Source organism: Ranitomeya imitator, chromosome 3 (genome assembly GCF_032444005.1).
Source record: "Ranitomeya imitator isolate aRanImi1 chromosome 3, aRanImi1.pri, whole genome shotgun sequence".
Classification (NCBI taxonomy): domain Eukaryota; kingdom Metazoa; phylum Chordata; class Amphibia; order Anura; family Dendrobatidae; genus Ranitomeya; species Ranitomeya imitator.
In genome coordinates, this window is record NC_091284.1 from 540291517 (window position 1) to 540314748 (window position 23232).

General features: G+C 42.9%; 1 protein-coding gene across 3 annotated transcripts in view; it reads right to left on the bottom strand.

The window, feature by feature from the left end:
• OCA2 (OCA2 melanosomal transmembrane protein) overlaps positions 1 to 23232 on the bottom strand; it is an 809946-nt gene that overhangs the window by 632201 nt on the left and 154513 nt on the right. For all 3 annotated transcript variants that reach the window (XM_069757832.1, XM_069757833.1, XM_069757834.1), the window contains one exon: positions 12479 to 12768. In XM_069757832.1, coding sequence (XP_069613933.1) covers positions 12479 to 12741 — 263 coding nt within the window. In that variant the 5' untranslated portion in view covers positions 12742 to 12768. The remainder of the gene's footprint in view (positions 1 to 12478; positions 12769 to 23232) is intronic.

Genomic DNA, 23232 nt, shown 5'->3' on the forward strand with positions numbered 1-23232 from the left:
ATAGGAGACTATTTATATTACGTTTAAACACTAACATTGTGGTATTTTCCATCTACTAATTTCTGTACCCTGGAAACTATATATGGTTCTATTTGGACAATATTAATTTCATTGCATCCTGTTCACCCGCTTTTTTTTTGTGGGGCATACTCTGTTTTGTTTACGGATGCCCAGTATATTATTGATTGTATTATTATTTTTTTCAATGCAACATCTGAGACATTTTTTTCTTCATTATATATCATTTTTTTTTCCCTTCTCTTTTATCTGTTGTGTTTTTTTTGGTGCCAGGGTATATTTGGGACATTTTTTCTATCTTTCTATCCCCATTGTAAGGACTTTTGAGGGACCCTAGGGTGCCTACCCCCACTGCCAGGTAGTTTTTTCCTATAGGGATTTTTTAGGTCTTATCAGGATTCCTGCATTGTAGGGAGTCGGACTTCTAGGGATTCTGAGGGCAAGTCGACGTGGAGTGGGGGCACCTACCGCATAAAATTAGGGTGCCTAGCCCCCACTGCTAGGCAGGGCGAAGTATAGCGACCTCCTAGGATCTAACAGGTACATAACTTGTTTTTATTGTTTATGAAAAGAGACCTTTTAAACTGTTTTTCAATAAAAGTTACATTTTACGGGTCCCAGGATACCAGTGATTCTACACTAGGACACACCGAGGAGCTCTTTACATATTCATTTCTTCATTGTGGCCTGTCACCCTTCATGCTCCAAGGGGGACAGAAGGACATGCTGTTTAGTAATGCACAAAACTTGATGCAGCTATGGTCACAATAAGATGATGTGGGGAACAGCAAATTTTGTCTGAGGGGGTAGATGATGATGAGACAATTGCCGATAAGTTAAGTTGTTAAGTCACCAAGTCAGGAGGACCAGGGTGTGGATGACCAAGTCACTGACTCAACCTGGGAAGACTCAGTGGGCCAAACGCCTTGGTCCACAACTAGTTCCAGTGGGTGACACCACTGCCTCTTCCCCTGTGCTAGGTGCTTCCCAATCCCTGTCCATGACACTTGTGCAGATGCCTACCACTCTGCACCTGTCCTTCCCCATTCTGAAACATCAGGTACTTTCAAATCCTTGTCCCAGCTCACCTTCCACTAACCCAGGCCTTGGAAGGAAAGACAGTTCTCAGCCACCCATGCACGGGCCCAAGTGCTAATTTGGATTATTTAGATGCTGCTTGTCATGTAAATGTTACCATTTAGTCTAGTAGACACAGAGGATTTCTGCCGACTCATAGCGACAGCCATCCCTTGGTACGCAAAACCCAGCCACCACCATTTCAACCGATGTAGTGCCCCTATCTTATACAAGTACATTCCCAGGATCACCACCTGGGCCTTTACCAACGCACTTACTGGGATTGTCCAGTTAACGACCGACACCTGGACAAGTACTTGTGGCCAGGGACGCCACATTTCCCCGACTGCACACTGGGTGGACATTTTGGAGGCAGAGTCCCACCCTGGCACTGCACATGTGCTACCGATGCAGAGAACTGCTAGTCCTAATTCTATAGGGCTTCCTCCAATAGTTCCTCCACCCCTTCTGCTCCTCCACATCCTCCATCTACGATTTGTTATCAAAGATCACTTTGTCCACATCAGCCGGAAGCTTGAAGCTCTGCAGCACTCTCTCAGTGAAGCTTAAACAGGCTCTGCTGAAGCCAATTTGTCTAGGAGACAAACTGCACACCACGGGAAAGTTATTAAAATGAATAACAAGCAAGAAAGATTTGTGGCTCTCACAGCTGAACCTCCAACCAAGCATGCTCGTGTATGATAATGGCAGTGACCTGGTGGCAACTGTGAAGCTTGGCAAACACACACATTCCATGATCGGCCAACATGCTCAATTTGATAGTTCAGTGGTTTCTGAAATGCTAACCAAGATTTCCCAGAGCTTCTGGTCAAGGTATGCCACATTAGAGCCCATTTCTGCATGTCAGCTACAGCTGCCGCCGCTCTGGAAGTACTATAGCAGTGCAAGCAAGTGTGAGCTCACCGACTGGTGGCAAGATTTTTTGAGCAGCAGAGGCTAGTTGTGGAATACCAGCTCCAATATGCCTGTCTGTATTGTGATGAACTTCTGCACATAACTGAAGAGTGGCCATGGACGTCTGACAATTGGGCGATTTTCCCAAGACTATGAGGACTCCACAAAGATAGTGTGCCGCAATGAAGCCATAATCAGCGCAACCAACCCACTTCTGTGCCTACTTAAATAGGCGCGGCTTACAATTAAACATGATGCTTTGCATGTGGACCAGGCAGAGATGGAGGAAGACATGAGAACGGGAGATACTACCAAACCCAGCCTCATCTCATATGCTCAGAGCAGATTAGACAACAATGAGGAGGTGGAGACTGAATAGCAGGAGGAGGAACAGGAGCACAACAGAGGCTAGTACCCAACACAAGCTTTGCCACATCTCTACTACATTGATGGGATGACGAGGAGAATGAGGAGGAAGAGAAGGGAATGAAGAGGAAGAGAATCATCATGATGGTGGAAACAAGAAAGTGATGGCTGTATTAACCTTGGCACTTAAAGAATGGCCGACTTTATTGTACGCTGCATTTCCTATAATCCTTGTGTTACATTAATCTTGACAAAAAAAAAACTACTGGTTGTTCACCCTGCTAGAACCATGCTACAAGGAGATCCTTGCATTTCTTCTTTCTGAGGTGCTATACCAGAAGGCCATTCTGGAAAGTATGTTGAAAAAATTCCCATCAGACAATGCTAGTGACAGTGGGCAAACTTCCTTGCCCAATCGAGGAGAGGCAAGGGAGACACACACCTGGTACAGCAGATGTACACTGTCAAAGGTCTGAGCCAATTTCATGACATCGTCCAGGCCCTGATGACTGGGTATTTTTGACAAGGAGGAAAACGTTTTTAAAAATAGTCAAGCATTACCTGCATTACAAAACCAGCAAACTTTCCAATTCATCTGCAAACTTCAACTATTAGGTCTCGATACTGGACACCTGGCAATGGTTGTCCCTATATTACTTGGAGGTGTTGTGCTGCCCTGAGCGGGTTTTTAGTGCCAAACCCGCAGGGGAGGGAGTCATAACAGGTGCTATCTTGTCAGCAGAAAAATTCTGACAGGCTCACTCTGATTAAAATTAAAGCCTAGATTAGCTCGACTTTTTCACACCACCAGATGACAGCAGTACATAAAGTATATTTAATCTACAATATTTGAATGAGGCACTCCAGTTGGTGCCTTCAAGGGTGTATGGATAGCCTTGCTTGTAATGTTTGAGGGCTTTGCACTTAGTGTATAGACTTTATGAGTCTAGGAGTACCACTACATGACAATTTGATGCCCTCTTTTAATATCTAATACAGGGTGTATCAGAGTCCCTCTTCCATCCAATTTTGGCAGTTCTTGCTTCCTTCATAAATTAAACAGAAATTTCCAATTTTGTAATAAAAATTTCAATTTTCTTTTTACTTAAATTATTTTATTTAAATCTTTCTTCTTCACTTTTGCCTTACATGCAATTCATTAAACAGGTAAAAAAAAGTTTCTTAACATTATTTTTCCTGTAAACTACACTCTTTCATTGATTTTGAATGTTTTATTGTCAATCCTTTATTGCAGTAAACTTGTGACACCATTGTGCTCAGCAGTGATCTGGAAGTCAGAGATGCTCCCAGGAGACTTCCCCATGATGTGCTCTTTCCATTTAGCACTTTTTCCATCTATTTCAAGATTTTCACTGCCCCCCCCAGACCTCCTTGTAGTGTCTGATGGAAAAATGCTCCGATTTCCCATGGACTCCCATTATTCTAGTTACTTGAAACGAGTATCCGAGCATTAGGAATTGCTCGGTTCGAGTAGTGATTCCTTTAATGTATTTATTTTAAAGAAAAGGTACAATATACAAAAAAACAAACAAACAAAAAAAAAAAAACACGATATACCCAAGCTTGCAGCTACCTTAAATTAGATATAAGCCACAGTACATCCTGATGACATGACATTGAGGTTAATGCTTAAAGCTCTAGCACAGCAGTTTCCCTGGCTCACTTTCCTTGGCATTGGGGTAGAATACATTGAAAACCATTAATGCAGGTGCTACCGCTGCTAACACCTCCCAAAGCAGAAATGCTTGTAGTAGCGACAATGATCCTTCAGGGTATTATAACTGATCTACAAATTACTCTCAAAGGCTCAGACTCTTCTCATTCTTGGCAATGGCTCAAACTGATCCAAAATGAATAATTCATGTTTCACCTCAGTAGAAAAATGCATTTAATCTTCACTTCTTGTTCCAACAAAAGATATTCGCTGATTGCTATTGACCGCTCACTTCACGTAGTGTATGACCTCCTTTGATTTAATTTTTCTTTAAGTATAGGAAAAAAAATGAGAACATGAAGAAATAAACATCTGCTACAGTACAATTTAGGTATTACGCCATATTATTTGCATTTTTGCGTGTACTAAATAATATTAATGGAGATGATCATTAGTGTTGAGCGATACCGTCCGATACTTGAAAGTATCGGTATCGGATAGTATCGGCCGATATCCGAAAAATATCGGATATCGCCGATACCGATATCCGATACCAATACAAGTCAATGGGACATCAAGTATCGGAAGGTATTCTCATGGTTCCCAGGGTCTGAAGGAGAGGAACCTCTCCTTCAGGCCCTGGGATCCATAGGGATGTGTAAAATAAAGAATTAAAATAAAAAATATTGATATATTTACCTCTCCGGCGGCCCCTGAACTCAGCGCGGGTAACCGGCAGGCTTCGTTGTTCAAAATCAGCGCTTTTAGGACCTGAGAATCACGTCCCGGCTTCTGATTGGTCGCGGGCCGCCCATGTGACCGCCACGCGACCAATCACAAGCCGCGACGTCACCGCAAGCTATTAACGCGCTCATTTTTAAAAATGAGCGCGTTAATGGCTTTCAAAGACGTAGCGACTTGTGATTGGTCGCTTTTTTAAAAATGAGCGCGTTAATGGCTTTCAAAGACGTAGCGGCTTGTGATTGGTCACGTGGCCGCGACCAATCACAAGCCGCTACGTCTTTGAAAGTCATTACCGCGCTCATTTTTAAAAATGAGCGCGTTAATAGCTTGCGGTGACGTCGCGGCTTGTGATTGGTCGCGTGGCGGTCACATGGGCGGCCCGCGACCAATCAGAAGCCGGGACGTGATTCTCAGGTCCTAAAAGCGCTGATTTTGAACAACGAAGCCTGCCGGTTACCCGCGCTGAGTCCAGGGGCCGCCGGAGAGGTAAATATATCAATATTTTTTATTTTAATTCTTTATTTTACACATCTCTATGTATCCGATACCGATACCTGATACCACAAAAGTATCGGATCTCGGTATCGGAATTCCGATACCGCAAGTATCGGCCGATACCCGATACTTGCGGTATCGGAATGCTCAACACTAATGATCATCAATAGTTCAGTTACATACCAAACAGATTTTTTTTAAATGTAAGAACACCACACTTGAATATAGCTTTTCACAGACTTGTTAGATTAATTCTTTCTGCACAGAATGACTGCAGCTGTGGTGTTGTCAAACATTTAAATACACCTTCCCACCTACTGGGTTCCCATCTATTTCTGCTCTTCTCTGGCTCTATCATGCAAGAGCTGTCAAAGACCAGCAGTGGGGTAGGAGATTGAGGGAAAACAACTATGTGAAAAGGTACATTACAGTGGCATGTAAACGTTTGAGCACCCCTGGTCAATATTACTGTTATTTTTAACAGTTAAGCAAGTTGAAGTTGAAATGATCTCTAAAAGGGCTAAAGATAAAAATGACAATTCCTTTGTATTTTTGGAAAAAACAGGCCTATATAAAAATTTGTTTGCTCAGATAACTTTGACCAAAGTTTCAGACCTTAATTAGCTTCTTAGGGTTACGGCTTCTTCACCATCATTAGGAAAGACCAGGTGATGCAAATTTCCCAGCTCTATAAAAACCCAGCCTCTAACATTGTGGAAAAAAAAAAAGCAGCCATGGGTTCTTGTAAGATGCTGCCTAGCACCCTTAACTAGAGATTGGCAAACGGTTTCCGAAAACATTTGCCTGTCTCAAATTTGGCACAAACGTAGCACATTCTGATTCGTGTTCGCTTTCACAAGCATTTTTACTCAAAGTCGACAAAATTCGGTATATCAGCACATTTCTACTTATGCTTTTGTTATTACCTTGTCTAGGATAGTGGTACTGTATGATGAGCGGGTGGGATGTGTTTCATGGGGGAGGGGATGTGGAGATTTTAGAGAAGCATGTGTAGAGATTACAGGAGTGGCACAGTTTTTTTTTCACTTCAGTTTGTGGGTGTTAATCCCGGCAACCAATTAGGGGGCAAAAACCATCCACAATGTCATGACACAAGGTCTTCCGTGATTGGCTGTTAAAGCCACTTGTCCCTGGCCATATAAAAAGTGGACATCTTGTTTTCCTGGTGCCATATGCTCAGCGTCACAGTGCAAAGAGGTCGCTCTTGCACTAGTGTTGAAAGTTAAACAGATAGGATCCTATCCTTTGTGAAATTGATCTTCCTGCATCGAAGTAGAGTGTACAAAAACTTTTTCAGTGGCAAGTCAGAAGGCCAGATTTCCACTTAAAAATAGTTTAGTTAGGCATAACAATATTGTTAAGGCAAACTAAGAAAATAAACAGTGATTGGTCATTTAGTGACAGGTGACCGACAGCTTTGGGCCTAAGGTTGTGAAACAGCAGGTTACAAGAGGGGAAGGCTACTTACAAAATGAGCAGGAAAAAGCAAGGTCATGGTGGAAGGCCAAATAGGCTTGGTGTGTTTGATGTGTACATGGGTTAGGTGTTAATGTGAATGAAAGCTCAACTGAACAAACATCGTCTCATCCTATCAAAAGACCAATGACAACATCTGTTACTGGCCAGGCTACTCTACTCCCTTTTTTTTGGCAGCCGCACAGGGCTTTGCCTTGCAGATGAGGCTCAGAAAGAGCATGTGCTACAGTTGATGGCAAGCACTGCATAAAGAGGCCTCTCATCCTTTTTCTCCACCTTAAAAATCACACACAATGCAATCCTCAGAGGTGGAACCCCAATCACCCTCGTTTCCTCCTTGTCAAAAATTTCCAAATGCCCAGCTGACTGTGAGGAATCACAGATGGGCCATTCTGAAGAGTTGTTCACACTTTCCAATCCATGTGCATCAGAATTCTTCTCCAGACAATCACAGAGGAAAGCATTTGCATCGATGCCCAAAAATTTCCCATGTTGGATCGAGGGCCAGACAAAGTAGGGTCCAAGCAGAACTCAGACCCTCGCCACCAGATGTTAACAACCAAGGGTGGAGATGATCCTGATGAGACTCAAATACCAAAGGCAAATGCGGACTGTACTGTGGTGTCAGGGCAGGAAGAGGAGGAGGACAACTCTCATGGTGAGAAGTGTGAGAAAAGAGATTAACGATGAGGTTGTAAATCCCACTTGGTGGTAACCCAGAGGAACACAGCTGAATGGCTCAGCAGAGAAATTGGAGAAGAAGGTTACGTTGTGGCTTCCCACACAGACAAGAAGTGATGAAACCACAACAAGCACTGCATCCTCAGCCCCAACTCCGGATGTGGCCAGCACGGGCCGCAAGTGTGCAGTTCACAGGGGCGACAAGGGTTACCTAGCCTGGGCATTTTTTCAGACCACAAAGGATGACCCACCCAACACACGTTTTCTGTCAAATAAAAAAAAAAAAAAAACACAACACCCTCCGAGGCAAAATCACAATTATTTGACAACTACATGCATGAATTGGCACATATGCGATCAGCATGCCTTAATGTGGGAATCTCCCTGTGCTAAAATGTTGACTAGCGGTCCTCACGGACTTGCTATCCCATCAACCCCATCTGCTGCTGCTTCCTCCATCACCATTTAAAGTCTTTTCACACAGATCTCCAGCCACAGAAACTACACTTGTTTATCCACTACAATTAGAGTGAGTGAGAGCCGGTCAGTTGTTACAGAAGTGGAGATGACTGCTGCTTTTGTGTCACCTAGCACAACACATCTTTCTCAATCCACCATAACATCTCCAACTGCATCTCGCTCACAGTCCAGCAATTTGTCCTGTTTTCCGTACTCTCCCCTCTCAGCGCAGCAGCCAGCTCTCTGTCCCGCAGTTGTGGTCATGCAAAAAGAATGTTTCCTCCTACACATGGCAAAGCCAAAAGCTTGAACTCCATCTCTAAAATGTTAGCCAAGGAAATACCCCATTTCCGCCTGTAGGATACAGATGGTTTCCGACAGTTGGTAGCCATCGCAGTCCCCTAGTACTAGTTGCCCAGCCAACATTACTTCCCTAAGTAAGCTTTGCCTGCACTACACCAGCATGTCACAGACATCACCCATTCCCTGAAAAAAATCTGTCTGCCAGGGTGCATTTCACCACTGACACCTGGACGAGCAAACATGGGCATGGGCATTACGTCTCGCTGACTAGGCACTGGGTGACTCTGGTGGCTGTGGGTGCAGGCAGAGGGCTGCTCCACAAGTCTTTGAATCCCCATGGCTTGCAGGACAAACCTCTGCTTGTAACACTTCCTTCACTGCTCCTGCCTCCTCTACCTCCTCTGGGGCCTCCTCCTGTGACCTCAACCTCTCCCTTAATCAGATGCACATTCTAACCATGCAGATAGAATCTCCCCCACCTCAGTGTTTCAATTATTATGCCTTGGAGATCGCAGTCACACAGCTCAAGAGTTGAGGACAGGTATCTAGGCCGAGTTAGAGCAATAGCTGTCTCCACTAAACCTGGAACCAGGCAAAGCCATGTGAGAATGGTGCAAACCTGGTGGGGGCCTTTGTTGTGAATTCCGCTCTTGGGCTCCCTCCGGTGGTTGTAAGTGGCACTTTTGTGAGTTCTGCTCTTGGGCTCCCTCTTGTGGTTTCAAGTGGTATGGCTGCTCCTTGGATTTAGCTGTCAGCAGCTGCTTCTACTGATTGTCTTTTCTGCTGGGCTATTTATGCCTGGCTCTTTCCTTCAGCCAGTGCCACTTGTAAATGGTTCCTGGTTGGATTCACATCTCTTTGGATTTCCCTGTTATCCTGACCAGTTCAGCAAAGCTAAGTTCTTGCTTGCTCTTTTCTGTCCACAGTTTGTGGACTTATCCGTTCTGTGCTTTCTAGGTTTGTCCAGCTTATCAGTATGAATTAACTCTGTGTTGCTGGAAGCTCTGGGAAGCAGATTTACCCTCCACACCTTTAGTCAGGTGTGGAGATTTTTGTAATCTCTGCATGGATTTTTGTAGTGTTTTATACTGACCGCACAGTATTCCATCCTGTCCTATCTATCTAGCTAGACTGGCCTCCTGTGCTCATCCTGGTTTCATTCTGTGTATGTCCTTTCCCTCTCCACTCACAGTCATTATTTGTGGGGGGCTAATCTATCCTTTGGGGATTTTCTCTGAGGCAAGATAGTTTTCCTGCTTCTATCTTTAGGGGTAGTTAGCTCTTAGGCTGTGACGAGATGCCTAGGGAGAGTTCGGAGCATCCCACGGCTACTTCTAGTGTTGTGATGAGCTTAGGGACTGCGGTCAGTACAGATACCACTTCTTTCAGAGCTCGTTCCATGTTGCTTCTAAACCACCAGATCATAACAGGCCTTATACCATGGCAACCTCACACACCTGCCTTGTATGGCTCATGTCCTTGGTTGTCCAGCAATTTCTCCACTACTATCCCAGCCTGCATGCGCTGCTGCAGAAAACATGGTCTTTGTGTGCTCACATCCAACGATCACATCTCACAGGTCATCAACAAGCATCGCTACAGTGTTCTTTCAGCCTACCAGTTAACCATTTGATTACCAATGTTTCGACATGGTGGAATTCCAGTCTGCACATGTTGTAGTGGCTATGGCAGCAGTGACAAGCCCTCTATCTTGTCTGTGGTTGGGAGGAGAAGGTGGAGGAATTAACTGAGTGTTGCCAACACAGCATGGACTTGGACCTCATGGAAAGACCCGACTCATGAGCGCCTTCTTGCTGCACTATCTTCAAAACAATGCCCATATTCTTATGGTTAGATATAGTGCTAACTATTGGGTTGCCACTCTGTTAGATCCACGGTACAAGAATAAATTTATCTGGATGCTTCCCCCAGAAAGGGATGCACGCTTGCTGGAGTATTGAGATATGCTTGTAGACAATTTTAAGAGTGTTTTTTTCCCCCCCAAGACAGCAGTGAGGCACACAGTGTGCATCCCAGTCATAGACGTACAACCCTGGGAGCGTCAAGGCATCATAGCCAAAACATTAGTAGCAGTAGTGTAAGTGGCATAAGCAATTTCTATGAGTCATTTCACAACTTTTTTTATCCATCAGAACAGAGTACAATCTGACACGTTGTGAACGACTGGAGAGGATGGTGCAGGAGTATCTGAAGTTCAATATCAATGCCATCAGGTGGGAGTTGGACCCTTTTACATTTTGATCTTCAAAAATGGAAGAGTGGCCTGAGCTTGTCTGTCATGCCTTGGAGGTTTTGTCATGCTCGGCAGCCAGTGTTCTCTCACGTGTCTTCAGTGCTGCTGATGGTGTCCTGACAGATAAGCGCATCCAGCTGTCCTCTGAAAGTGTAGACTGCCTAACTTATAACAATGAACAAGCCTTAGATCTCCGATGACTTTTGCACCCAAGCTGCAGGTTGGGCAGACAAGGCAATGATGTTGTATTTAGTGTCATGTATTGATCTCACGATATTGCAGTCTGTGCCATCTTTGTAGTGTCTTCTGTGACTGTTGTTGCTACAAACAATTTTTTTTAATCTTTAATGTGGAGACTGCAAGTTGGTTCTTCATCTGGTGGGTTGCCCGTGTAAGTAGGGCTCCCAGACAGGCAAGCCTGCACTTTCAATCAACTACCTGTGTTACTATTCTTCCATTTTTCTATCAACAGTAGTCTATGAAACTGATGTTTGTGCCATCTGAACGAGGCTGTAATTACAAAAAAAAAAAAAATTTGGAGGAGAAAAAAAAATGCCACCAAAATTTGTCACACAATTTCTGCTGAACGTGGCAACACCTCATATATGCGGCTGTGCAGTACTGTTTAACCACACGGCGAGACTCGGGAGTGACTGCATCATAGTTGTTTAAAAATAGGGGTGAGTAGCATTTGAAAGATTTAGTGTATAGAATCTATAGAATAGATTGCCACAACTCAGAGGAACAAAGTTTACGGCTGTGGTGCAGCAAACAAAATATTTTCCCATTTGGCAGATGCACCCATCACTCATAGGGAGTCTATGCTAAGACAATCACAACTATGAAACTAATGCCCGAATGTGGAGTAGTGAGATATACAGCAACTCTGACTTGGTCTTTAAAAAGTGTGCAAAATGTATACAATTGCTAAAGCAGCTCATTTCTATCAAGAAGTAACCAAAAGAGGGTCTAAAATCTGATCCAACAGCTTTGCTACATTTAGAGTGACACAGAGAATGTTGCAGAATGAAAGTGGCTGCGGAGATTGCCTGCAAACTGTTTAAAGTCTGTCACTGGCCTCAGCGCTTTATTGCAGCCATTGGCTGCAGTGAGCACCTTATAGACAGGGATATTACTGCAGCAAGGCAAGCAAAAATTGGCAGGGTCCTCCGGAAGAGCAGGAGATTTATCAGGCGATTATAGTTTACACTGATATTTTATGTAACTACAGTACCTCAATTTAGGCAATTTTTTTCAATGAATAAAATCCTTTATTATGAAATGGTGAAAGATTATATTTCAAGTACAGCAACTAAACTGCTAGAATTTCACATAGATATTGAATGACAAGCAACAAATATGTTGCATGAATTGTCATGGAATGATAGGGAATGATATGACATGGAATTGTGGTGAGTGCCTCTTCCACCATTGTCCTTACTATACTGTAACTGTGCTCTTGATTAATAGTTAAGCACTAGCGCTAAGCAAATGTGCTCGGATAAGGTGTTAGCTGGGCATGCCCGTGTGCCAACCGAGTCTTCAGTGTGCTTGAAGAATATGTTAGAGTCCCCGCAACTGCATGCATCATGGTTGTTCAACAACCACAACACATGCAGGGATTGCCTAACAAATGGGCAATCCCTGTATGTGTTGTGGCTGTTGAACAGCCATTACTGTAGACATGCAGGACTGAATATATTATTGTAGCACTTGAGACACTTGGTTAGCGCCTGAGCATGTTCGCTCATCACTATTAAGCACAACTGCAACCATAAACTACCCAGTCATTTCTAGAGTTATACAGCATATTTCCATTGGAGTAGTCTCATTTTTGGCTTGGTTGACTTGGAAATATATTACAGTTCAGTTGTTGCTTACATGACCAAAGTGGAACACTAAACCAGTTTACTAATAAAAGACAAATATAGAAATTTACATGTTTTTTCCATTATCTAAATTTTCCTAATTGTTCAAATGGAGCGCTCACTTACCTTCCCTGTATGGGAGTTGGGCCAAAGTCTTCTCCAAAGGCAACACAGCAATCCTGCCCATTCTGATAAGACTTGTCCCGCTCACTCTTAGTATCAGCCGCCCTGTTAAAGTTGTCTAGAAGTATGAGCTCATCGAATTCACTGGCGACGGCTGTTGTGCCCACTACTCCACTCAAGTTGGAATGATGTGTAGCATTTGTCTGTGTTCGCTCCATTTCCAGTTTTCTTAAACATGGGACATCATTATTGTTCTCAAGGTACATTTTACTGTTAAGGAGAACCTTTTTTAACTATAAAAGAAAAAAATATAAATTACTGTCATTGTTAAAGCATAATAGCATAAAGATATCTAGAAGATATGTCTTACTCAAACAGAACAGAAAAAAAAATAAAGATTTTCACTTTTTACATATTTTGGGCCAACTTCTACTGTACTATAATACATTTACAGTTACTGTAAGTATTAATGTTCCATGGTATAAAAAAAAAAGGAGCAAATTTGTGTGAGCAATAAATATATTATTATTATACATTTTATAGCGCCATTTATCCATTTATTCCCCTGGTGCTTTACATGTGAAAAGGGGGCAAATATAGACAAATGCAATTAAACATGAGCAAAAAGCAAGGCACACAGGTACATAAGGAGTGAGAACCCTGCCCGCGAGGGCTCACAGTCAGTGGTGTAACTACAAAGTTAGGGGCCCCGGTGCGAACTTCCAAATGGGGCCCCCCCCTGCAGCCCTGCCATACAACTCAATGTAACCCCCATAGAATAATGGCCACACATGATGCTCAATACTGTATAACGGCCACCACACATGATGCTCCATACTGTATAATGGCCACACATGATGCTGCATACTGTATAACGGCCACACATGATGCTCAATACTGTATAATGACCCCCCTCCTGTATGCATGGCTCATCTCCCTCCTATCCCATATACATAGCTCATATTACCCCTCCTGTATGCATGGCTCATATTCCCCCCTGCATGGCTCATATCCCCCCCTGCATGGCTCATATTCCCCCCTGCATGGCTCATATTCCCCCCTGCATGGCTCATATTCCCCCCTGCATGGCTCATATTCCCCCCTGCATGGCTCATATTCCCCCCTGCATGGCTCATATTCCCCCCTGCATGGCTCATATTCCCCCCTGCATGGCTCATATTCCCCCCTGTATGCAGGCTTAGCTCTCCGCTCCTGCTCGGCGCGCCGGCTTATGTCCTCCTTCATCCCCCCCCCCCGTCCCCCCGTCCCCCCGTCCCTCGTCCCTCATACTCACCTGTCTTCCCACTGCACGGCCATGCCGACATCCCTCGCGCTCTGTCGCCGACTCCAGACGGCGGCGCCGGCGCAGCACCTTCTTCCTGCTTGAGCGGTCATGTGACACCGTTCATTAAGATCATGAATATGCGCATATTCATGATCTTAATGAGCGGTGTCACGTGACCGCTCAAGCAGGAACGAGCTGCAGTGCAGACGCCGAGACCATCGCTGGAGCAGGGTGAGTATTCAAGGCAGCGGCGGCGGCGGGGAAGGGGTGGGGAGGCCCTGGAGCGGGGGGAGGCACTGCCAGTCCGAGCCTGCCTGCCGGGCCCGGGCCCCTGACCTGCCGGGCCCGGTCGCACTGGCGACCGCTGCGACCGCGGTAGTTACGCCACTGCTCACAGTCATCAGGGGATGGGTGAGGATACATTAGGAGATGGCAGAGCTGGTCGTGCGGCGGTTCAGTAGGTTGAGGATCACTGCAGGCTGTAGGCTTGTCGGAAGAGGTGAGTCTTCAGGTTTTCGATGAGAGTCTGATGTGTTGTGGGAGAGAGTTCCAGAGTATGGGGGAAGCACGGGAGAAGTCTTGGATGCGGTTGTGGGAAGAAGAGATGAGAGGGGAGTAGAGAAAGATCTTGAGAGGATCGGATGTTCGGTCTGTCAGATATGACGAGATCCAGGATAGGGCCAAGTCTGTGATGCCAAGAGATGAAAGGATCTGTAGCAGAAGGGAGTGGTCCAGTGTCAAAGGCAGAAGACAGGTCCAGGAGAAGGAGGACAGTAGTGTCGCATGCTCTTGGCAGTTAGTAACAGTTAGTAACTTGGTAACTTTAGTTAGAGCAGTTTCAGTTGAGTGATGGGGTTGGAAGCCAGATTGTAACCGGTCAAAGAGAGAGCAGGAGGAGAGGTGGGAGGACAGTTCAAGATGGACATGTTGTTCCAGTAATTTTGAGGCATAAGGGAGAAGAGATATCGGGCAATAGCTAGATACAGAGGATGGGTCAAGGGGGGTTTTTTGAGGATGGGTGTGATCTCGGCATGTTTGAAGGATGAGGGGAAGACACCTGTTGTGAGTAAGAGGTTGAAGAGGTGTGTTAGGGTTGGGATGAAGAGCTTGGCAAGGTTAGGGATGAGGTGGGACCGGAGCGGGTCAAATGTGCAAGTGGTAAGGTGTGATCTAGACAGGAGGGTGCAGAGCTGATCTTCTGCCATGGTGGAGAAGCTGGTATATTTAAAAAGGCAGCCGGACATCAGGGTAGCTTGAAATCTAGACACAAAGAGCCATGTTGTACTCCTCCAGCTTCTCATTACGTGGCTAGACTTGTTTGACACGTCTCTCCCTATACAGATATAGTGCGGGTCTTGTCAATCAAGAATATCCTGGTAGCAAATATCCACCCAGTGGAGACTTCTTAGGCTGTTACACTTCTCTATGCCTGACTTTAATTTTAAAATTATGGTTCTTATTAAAATACATTTTACTTTAAACTGTTATAATGAGAAATCTAGCTTAATTACACAAAGCTTTTCCCCTTAAAATTATTAATGGCAAGCCAGACTATTAATAATAATATTCTTTATTTTTATATTATTGTATTGACTATTGTATTATTGAGTATTGAACAACAGCCAGGCCATGTGAAGTTTATTTTCCTAAATAGATGAGAAAACCATCCCAGATTCTGGTAAAATAGTTAATAGAAACATCAGCACGGTGGCGCAGTGGTTAGCACAGCAGCCTTGCAGCGCTGGAGTCCTGGGTTCAAACCCCACCAAGGACAACATCTGCAAAGAGTTTGTATGTTCTCTCAGTGTTTGCGTGGGTTTCCTCCGGGTACTCCGGTTTCCTCCCACATTCCAAAGACATACTGATAGGGAATTTAGATTGTGAGCCCCAACGGGGACAGTGATGATAATGTATGCAACCTGTAAAGCGCTGCGTAATATGTTAGCGCTATATAAAAATAAAAAATAAAGATTATTATTATCATCAGTTTATGTAAAGTTAAAATTTATCAGGAAATGTTCACTGGTTTTCAATAGGAGAATATGAGAGAAAATTGGATCTCACAAATTAGAATTTTCCAATTTGGGCAGATTTTACTGGGAAATTTGAGTCAAATTCATTCCCCAAGAATTGAATGTCTGAACATGCTTTAAAGAGAACCCCTAGAGCATAATAAATATACTACTAAAAATATAAGCTTCACCACTCACCCAATTGCTTTCTGTCCCCCCTACGGTCTATGTCGCCTACTGCTTTCTACTGCTGCATACTGAAACCCTGGGGGCCTCAGGAGCATGAGCAGCAGAGGTGGCTGGAGGAGTGCGCATTAGGGTTTTTTTTTCTTTATAAAGATTTTGCTGGACCTATGTGATTAAAACAAAATGGCCATCACTTTGCTGAATTCGCACTGAGCGCATAAGAAATCCATATTCTGGAAAATACAGCTTTTAAAAAAAAAAAAATCCTAGTTTCAATCAAATTGTTTCACCCATCTCTATCCAGACCATTTTCAAAACACTAATTTACTTGCGGGCCCCAGTTTAAAACTACATTACTGAGAAGGCATGACTCCTAAGTGACCAAGCCAATTTCGAACTTAATGACCAAGCCAAATTTTACAATTCCGACCACTGTTATTTTACGTGTTAATAACTCTGGAACACTTCAACGCATCCCACTGATTCGGAGATTGTTTTTTCATGAGATATTGTACTTTATGATAGTGGTAAAATTTCTTCTATATGACTTGCATTTATGAAAAAAAATGGAAATTTGGCAAAAATGTTAAATATTTAGCAATTTTCAAACGTTTAATTTTTGTGCCCTTAAATCAGAGTTGTGTTACGAAATAGTTGATAAATAACATTTCCTGCGTGTCTACTTTACTTTAGCACAATTTTTTTTTTTTTTAATTTTTGTTGGGAAGCTAAAAAGGGTTAAACATTGAACAGCAATTTCTCATTTTTACAACTGCAAAGTTTATTTTTAGGGATCACACCACATTTGAAGTGACTGAAGGGCCTAAATGACAGAAAAATACCCAAAAGTGACACCATTCTAAAAGCTGCACCCCTCAAGATGTTCAAAACCACATTCAAAAAGTTTATTAACCCTTCAGGTGTTACACAAGAGCTTAAGCAATGTGGAAGGAAAAAAAATGAACATTTAACTTTTTATCACAAAACATTTAATTTTGATCCAGACTTAGAAATAAATTACAGGTACACTGGTGCTCCCAAAATGAACAGTGTGAGCTTAAGCTGCTGGTGCCTAGACAGCTTCTGTGCCTAATCTGTCACAATTTAAAGAATAAAAGAAAAAAGAGAACACACCGTGCTGTGGCTGTCACTGTAATGAACAAATAGAAATGCAGGGTTCCAGTGATCAAGCAGAGATGCCAAGCATCACGCAGTGAAAGATCACAGAGTGACTAGATGAACTAATCACATGCAATGTAAAAACACTGAATGCACTCAAAAAAGTTATAATAGTGTGCAGTGGTAACCAGGCAACTACATGATGTGGGGCACCCTCCCATAATTGGATAACAATTGCATACAATGCTGTTAGAAAAATAAAAGACTTACTTTTGGTTAGACGTGGCACACAAACATGTGTCCAAGTAATACAATAACCGATACCCGGGGAGTTACGTTGAGCACGTGATTGAAAGTGCCCTGTGAGTATGGTTGCCGGGATTAGGGCAGAGTATGGAGGATTAATGGCAATCCAGGGATCGTCTCCCCCAGGATAGATTACCTCCGCAACCTCCGCTAGTAAAAATGCCAGGACTGGCGGGGCGCTTTGGCAGCGAAGCGCCGCCGAGCAGTGGTGGTATTCAGAAGGGGCATGGTCTTGGTGACATCACCAGAATCTAAGGACGGGAGCTCAGAGAGGCCAATTTAAAGGCCACATGTTTTAGTGATATCATCACTGCAGCAAATTGAAAAATAGGCAAGGGCATCTGGAGTGACAGTAGAATGATCAGGCAAATATAGTTGTAATTCGCATGATGCAAATTCAGAAAAACGGTGGCAATTTTGCTTAGCCACATAGACCCTAGCAAAAGGTTAAAAAAAAAATGTTCATCTGTGCAGCCATTCCTACTGTTTTCTCTCCTGAGTTTGCTTACCTCCCTTCATTAGTGCGAATAGGTATCGTGGGCCATTTCTGATTTGCTATTGTGTTCCTGAGGACCATGGTTTCAGTGCAAGTAAGAGGTGCATAGAACATCAAGCTATGGAAGGGATTTGAATTTCAGATGAGTTTTATGGAGTTGACAGGCCTTGTTGACTCAAAACAATTTGCGATTTGAATTGCATGACTCGCCTAATAATGCCCGCACTTGCACATCACATGCTATAGCAGAGCCAATCAAGGAGAACTAAAAGAGCATGTACTAAATCCTATTCATTGAACTCTGCAGCAATTTTAGGGTGGTTTTAGGATAGTTAAATGACATAACTCATAGCTCAGCAACAGAGATAAGAAGATAAAACTAGGATGTTTGGAATTATATAGCTGGCTGCAATATGTGTGCGCACTTTCTAAAACCACTCATACTTATCTGTCCAGTGCTCTTCAATCTGTAGCAATTACTTGCAAACCATGAACTCCTTTGTCTGTTGGTTTAATCACCAATCTACCAGTGTCAGCAGGTAACAGTAATATTGGTGGTGATTGATAGATTCAGCAAGATGGCTCATTTTTTTGCGCTACATCCTTTTCCAAATGCCAAGACTTAGGCACAAATAAATATTAAAGAAATCATGAAATTACATGGGATGGCTACTGATTGTTTCCAACCTGTGGATTCAATTTATTTCAAGCTTTTGGAAAGCATTTTGTGCTCGCTTAGGGATTCATCTTTCATTTTCATCCACCTTTCATCCATATTATAATGGGCGAACTGAGCAAGTGAACCAGAATCTTGAGACATATCTTAGGTGCTTTGTCTCAGAGATTCAAGAGGAATGAGTTTCTTGTTTACATCTAGCTGTGAAAAAACATTGTTATGAATCTACTGACAAGTCCTCGTATTTTGGGGCATATGGTTTTCATCCTCAATTTTGCACCTTCAATAGGAATCATCTTTCAGGAATACCTGAGGAGAAATGCTTTATTTTGCATATTACATCAGTGTGGCAAGGTATTCAATTATTTGAGTTTGGTGTACAAATATAAGCATATGGCTGATAAGAAACACTTGGTTGCTTTGGACCTGTGTGTTGGTGATTTAGTGTGGTTGTCCTCAAAAAACATTAAATTGAAGGTTCCTTCTTGGAAACTGGAAACTTCATCGGCCTCTACAAGTTAGTCGCAGTCATCAATCCAGTAGCATTTCGCCTTGCTCCACCACCCACTTTCAAAGATGCGTAATGTGTTTCACAGATCACTTCTCAAAAAATATATTGCTTGCTCTAAATCCATCTCCATTACCTTCCCCAGTAATTGTGAATGGAAATCTGGAATTACAGACAGGTAAGATTATGGATTCTTACTTGGTACACCGGTCTCTTAAATATTTGGTACATTAGAAAGTTTACAGTCCTGAGGAGAGAATGCGGTACCAGTGTCTGATGTTCATATGATTAGGTTGATCCAGTCTTCTCATACCTCACATCCAGATAAACCTGGTTCTGAGGCCCAGAGGTACTCTAAGTAGAAGGGGTACTGTCACAGGGATACCACAACAAAGAGATATCAGAAGATCGTAGAGTCTGGTTATACAAACTCCTGCACGTACAACATCCGCTTCACCTTCCTTTCAGTAGTGAATGTCTTCAATAATTTGCTATTGCAAGGGTTTATCAGTTCAGATTATGTTCTGGAACTCTCTGTCCTGAATTGCCTCAGCTGTTTGGTGTTTGCCTCTTTCAAAGGGTCTAATGGATCGAGAAATTGAAGGAACTGTCAAGCTCGGTGGGGGAAGCCTGATAATGGGTTGTTTCACAGCCAAAGTCGTTGGATACTTCACCTGGATTAGTGGTGGTCTCAATGCTGAGCTATATGTGAGTATTCTACAAGATGAGTAACTTTGCACACTTGAGTACCATGGGTATATAAAGGACGACAGTGGTGAAGCAAACAATGACATGATGCATAGATCGTGATTGGCGAAGAAATGGTTCAATGATAATGAAGTAGAGGTGCTCGATTGGCCCTCACATTCCCCAGGCCTCAACCCAATCGAATACTTGTTGGTAGAGTTGAAGAAAAACTGTATACATACCCAAGTGAGTTAACCAGTATGCACAATCTTTGGGAACATGTAGAAGAGACCTGGGATCAGAATTCAGTCGAGACATATTTGAATCTGATCAAGAGTGTGCCCAAAAAGTTTTAGGCAGTGTTGAAAGTCAAAAGGTGAATTTACAAAATACTAACAAAATAATAACAATTTAGATTTTTTTTTTAGGAGCAAAACAGTAATAATGCAGTTACACGTCAACAATCTACATAACTAATATGATAAATAGTTGCAAGTCAAATTTATGCATGAGCTACCAAAGATGATTGTCTATAAAATTATGGTAGTCTCACATCAAAGCAGTAATGGATGGGGGATATGGAGTCTGAAAGTCAAAAGTGCAAAACATGGTTACCCTTCTGCTAGACACTTTAAGTAGTTTACTTTGGGAAAAGTTGGAAGGTAGCGAGGGGCTCCATACATATAACATTTTTGCTGAATGCTGGAGAGGCTTTTTAGATCTGCAGACCCAATGCCTGGATGGTAGGCAACATGTCTTCCATTCAGGTAGTTAAATATTAATTATTCTTATTCTCAATTCTGTACTGAACGCATTGCCTCCTGCTGACATTAGAAAAGCTATTTATGTATATATAGCTCAGAGTATAAGTTAACATATAGAGAGGACACGTGGTCTGTCACCTCCTGCCTTCACCATCATTCTCCATGGAACTCACACAAGGAATAAAACAGCTGGTAGCCATGATTCTACTCCATGAAAGAAAGATGACTTCTACTTCATCTCAGAAGCTATAAGGAACAAACACAGATAGGAACAAATGGACAATCTGTTCGTAACTATTTCATCTATTTTAGGTTTTGTTGCAATGTGGTTTTTCTGTGGACAATTCAATAAACCACTACATTTTTTTTGATACTCTTACAGAAAAAAATGTCATGATATCACACCTGGTAAAAAGTCCTGATTAAATAAATGTGCAAAATAAGCATATACACAGGTAGAGTAGGAAATGGTACCAATATTAAGAGTTATGGGTTTATGTTTATAGACACTATTGATAATGACTAAGTACACAACAGAGCCCTTATGTGTCATCATGAAGTTTATGATCCATCAAACATATGTTTAAATTGGAGCTATAATTTATAATGGAGCATTTCTAGAATGGAATACCTCTGTGCATATGGCTTCTGATTAAACATGCCAAAATTTGTCAGATTGACCTAGAATCTGACAGATAAGAACAGTGTATGATTTCAGAGACATAAGAATCAAAAGTAAAGGCACAGTGTCCTATTAGCACCCTGTACAAAAAAAATAAAATAGTCAGATTAGAAGTCATTAAAAAAAACATGTAGTATTTTTCCGACCATAAGACGCACTTTTTTTCCTCCAAATTTGGGAGGAAAGTGTGGGTGCGTCTTATGGTACGGATGTAGCATGTGGGGAGGGGGGCAGCAGTGAGTGGGATCGCACTGTTATCCCACTTCAGGATGTCCCCACTGCCCAGAATCACCGCTGGGGAAACCATGTGGTCCCGATGATTAGGTGCAGTGAATATTCATTAGCGGCTCCCCGCCCACCTATCAGCTGAGCAGTGAGTCGGGAGCAGCAAATGAATACTGCACTTAAGCAGGGACACACATGGCTTCTCCAGTGCTGATTCCTGCAGCAGCTGGGGAAGTCTGTGTGTCCGGAGGAGAGGAGGCAGCAGCAGCAGAGGCCAGAGGAGAGAGGAGATCGCTGCATACCTGCCTGCCATGCCTGGGCTGGACGCTGAGTGCTGTGCACAAACAGGACCTGTTTGATGTCAGGAGTGGGCGGGCTGGAGCATCACATGGCAGCTCAGAGCCCTCCCTCTTCTTGACATCATCACAGGTCCTTCAGGCTCTCCACTAGAATCTGCAGCTTCCTCATAACCTGTGCTGTGGAAAGGAAACGAGGGAAGGCTCTGTGTGCAGTCAGGGGATGCTTTTACCTCACCACAGTGTGGCTGGCTGCCACATTTAAGAGGTTAGTCTTTACAAAACACAATAAAGCACTCTGCCACTCCTTTGGTGAACTATAACTCCCAGCATGTCATAGGATCTGCAGGACATGCTGGGAGTTATAGTTCTCCCATGGGATTTTAAAGCAGCACTCCAATGTTATTTTGCAGTGCTGGAGTGGTGCTTTCAATATAAGCCCTGTGCCCCCATTCTTATACTCACCCTCCAGCGTCTTCATATAGTACTGTACAGACACCACACTGGTCCCGCAGCTTCCAACATAATAACATAATATTATATATAATAACACCACATATAATAGTATGTTATTTATGTTATTAAATATTTTACCACATTTTTTTGCTTCAAATATTTTTTTTCCCTATTTTCCACCTCTAAAACCTGGGTGTGCCTTATAGTCCGGTGCGTCTTATAGTCCGAAAAATACGGTAATTGTCCTTTGTGAACAGTAGACCATTAAATTGACCATTGGTGAATGTGAAAAAAAATTGTAACATGCACTATTATGGCCTTTTTCATGGAATTTAAAGGTGCATTAGAAGGCAACTTCTGCACCGATCTACAGTAAGAATGAGTACACAGAACCAGTTATGTCCACAAAATTTTGATATAGTCTCCTGAATCCAACCTTATAGGAATTTCATGGTATAATATTGATATAGCTAAACAGCATGAAAATAAGCAAGTTTCCTGCTAGGTAGTGCTGCAATTCTGAGTATGGAGTATGCATAGTACTACATTCCAGGCTAAGGAATTATCGCCTGAGCTGCCAGTCATCTTTGTAGGCTACTGATTTCCATACATCAGTTAGACAGATGATTATTATTATACATTTTTATAGCACCATTTATTCCATGGCGCTTTACCTGTGAATACGGGGCAAATATAGACAAATACATTAAACATGAGCACAAAACAAGGCACACAGGTACATAAGGAGGAAGGAAAGATGCTCACACCCCCCCCCCCCCCTCGTAAGCCCCTGACCAAGCTGCTGTTGTCAGTCTAGCAAAAATCTAAATTTCCCAGCATTCTCCAGGAAAAGTTCTCATTTACTGCTCAGTTGAACCCTATGTCTTTCGCCTGGCCATCTTTATAAACAAATATAGTGATAACAGTATAAACGTTAGAACAAGCACTGACAAGCCGTTCATATGTCACAGAAGCAAGCAGCAATTCAACAGGAAGAAGCTACTGAACCAGAACTGTTACTTAGGAGAAGTGCCTGCCCCTCCGTAATATGGAAGTTAA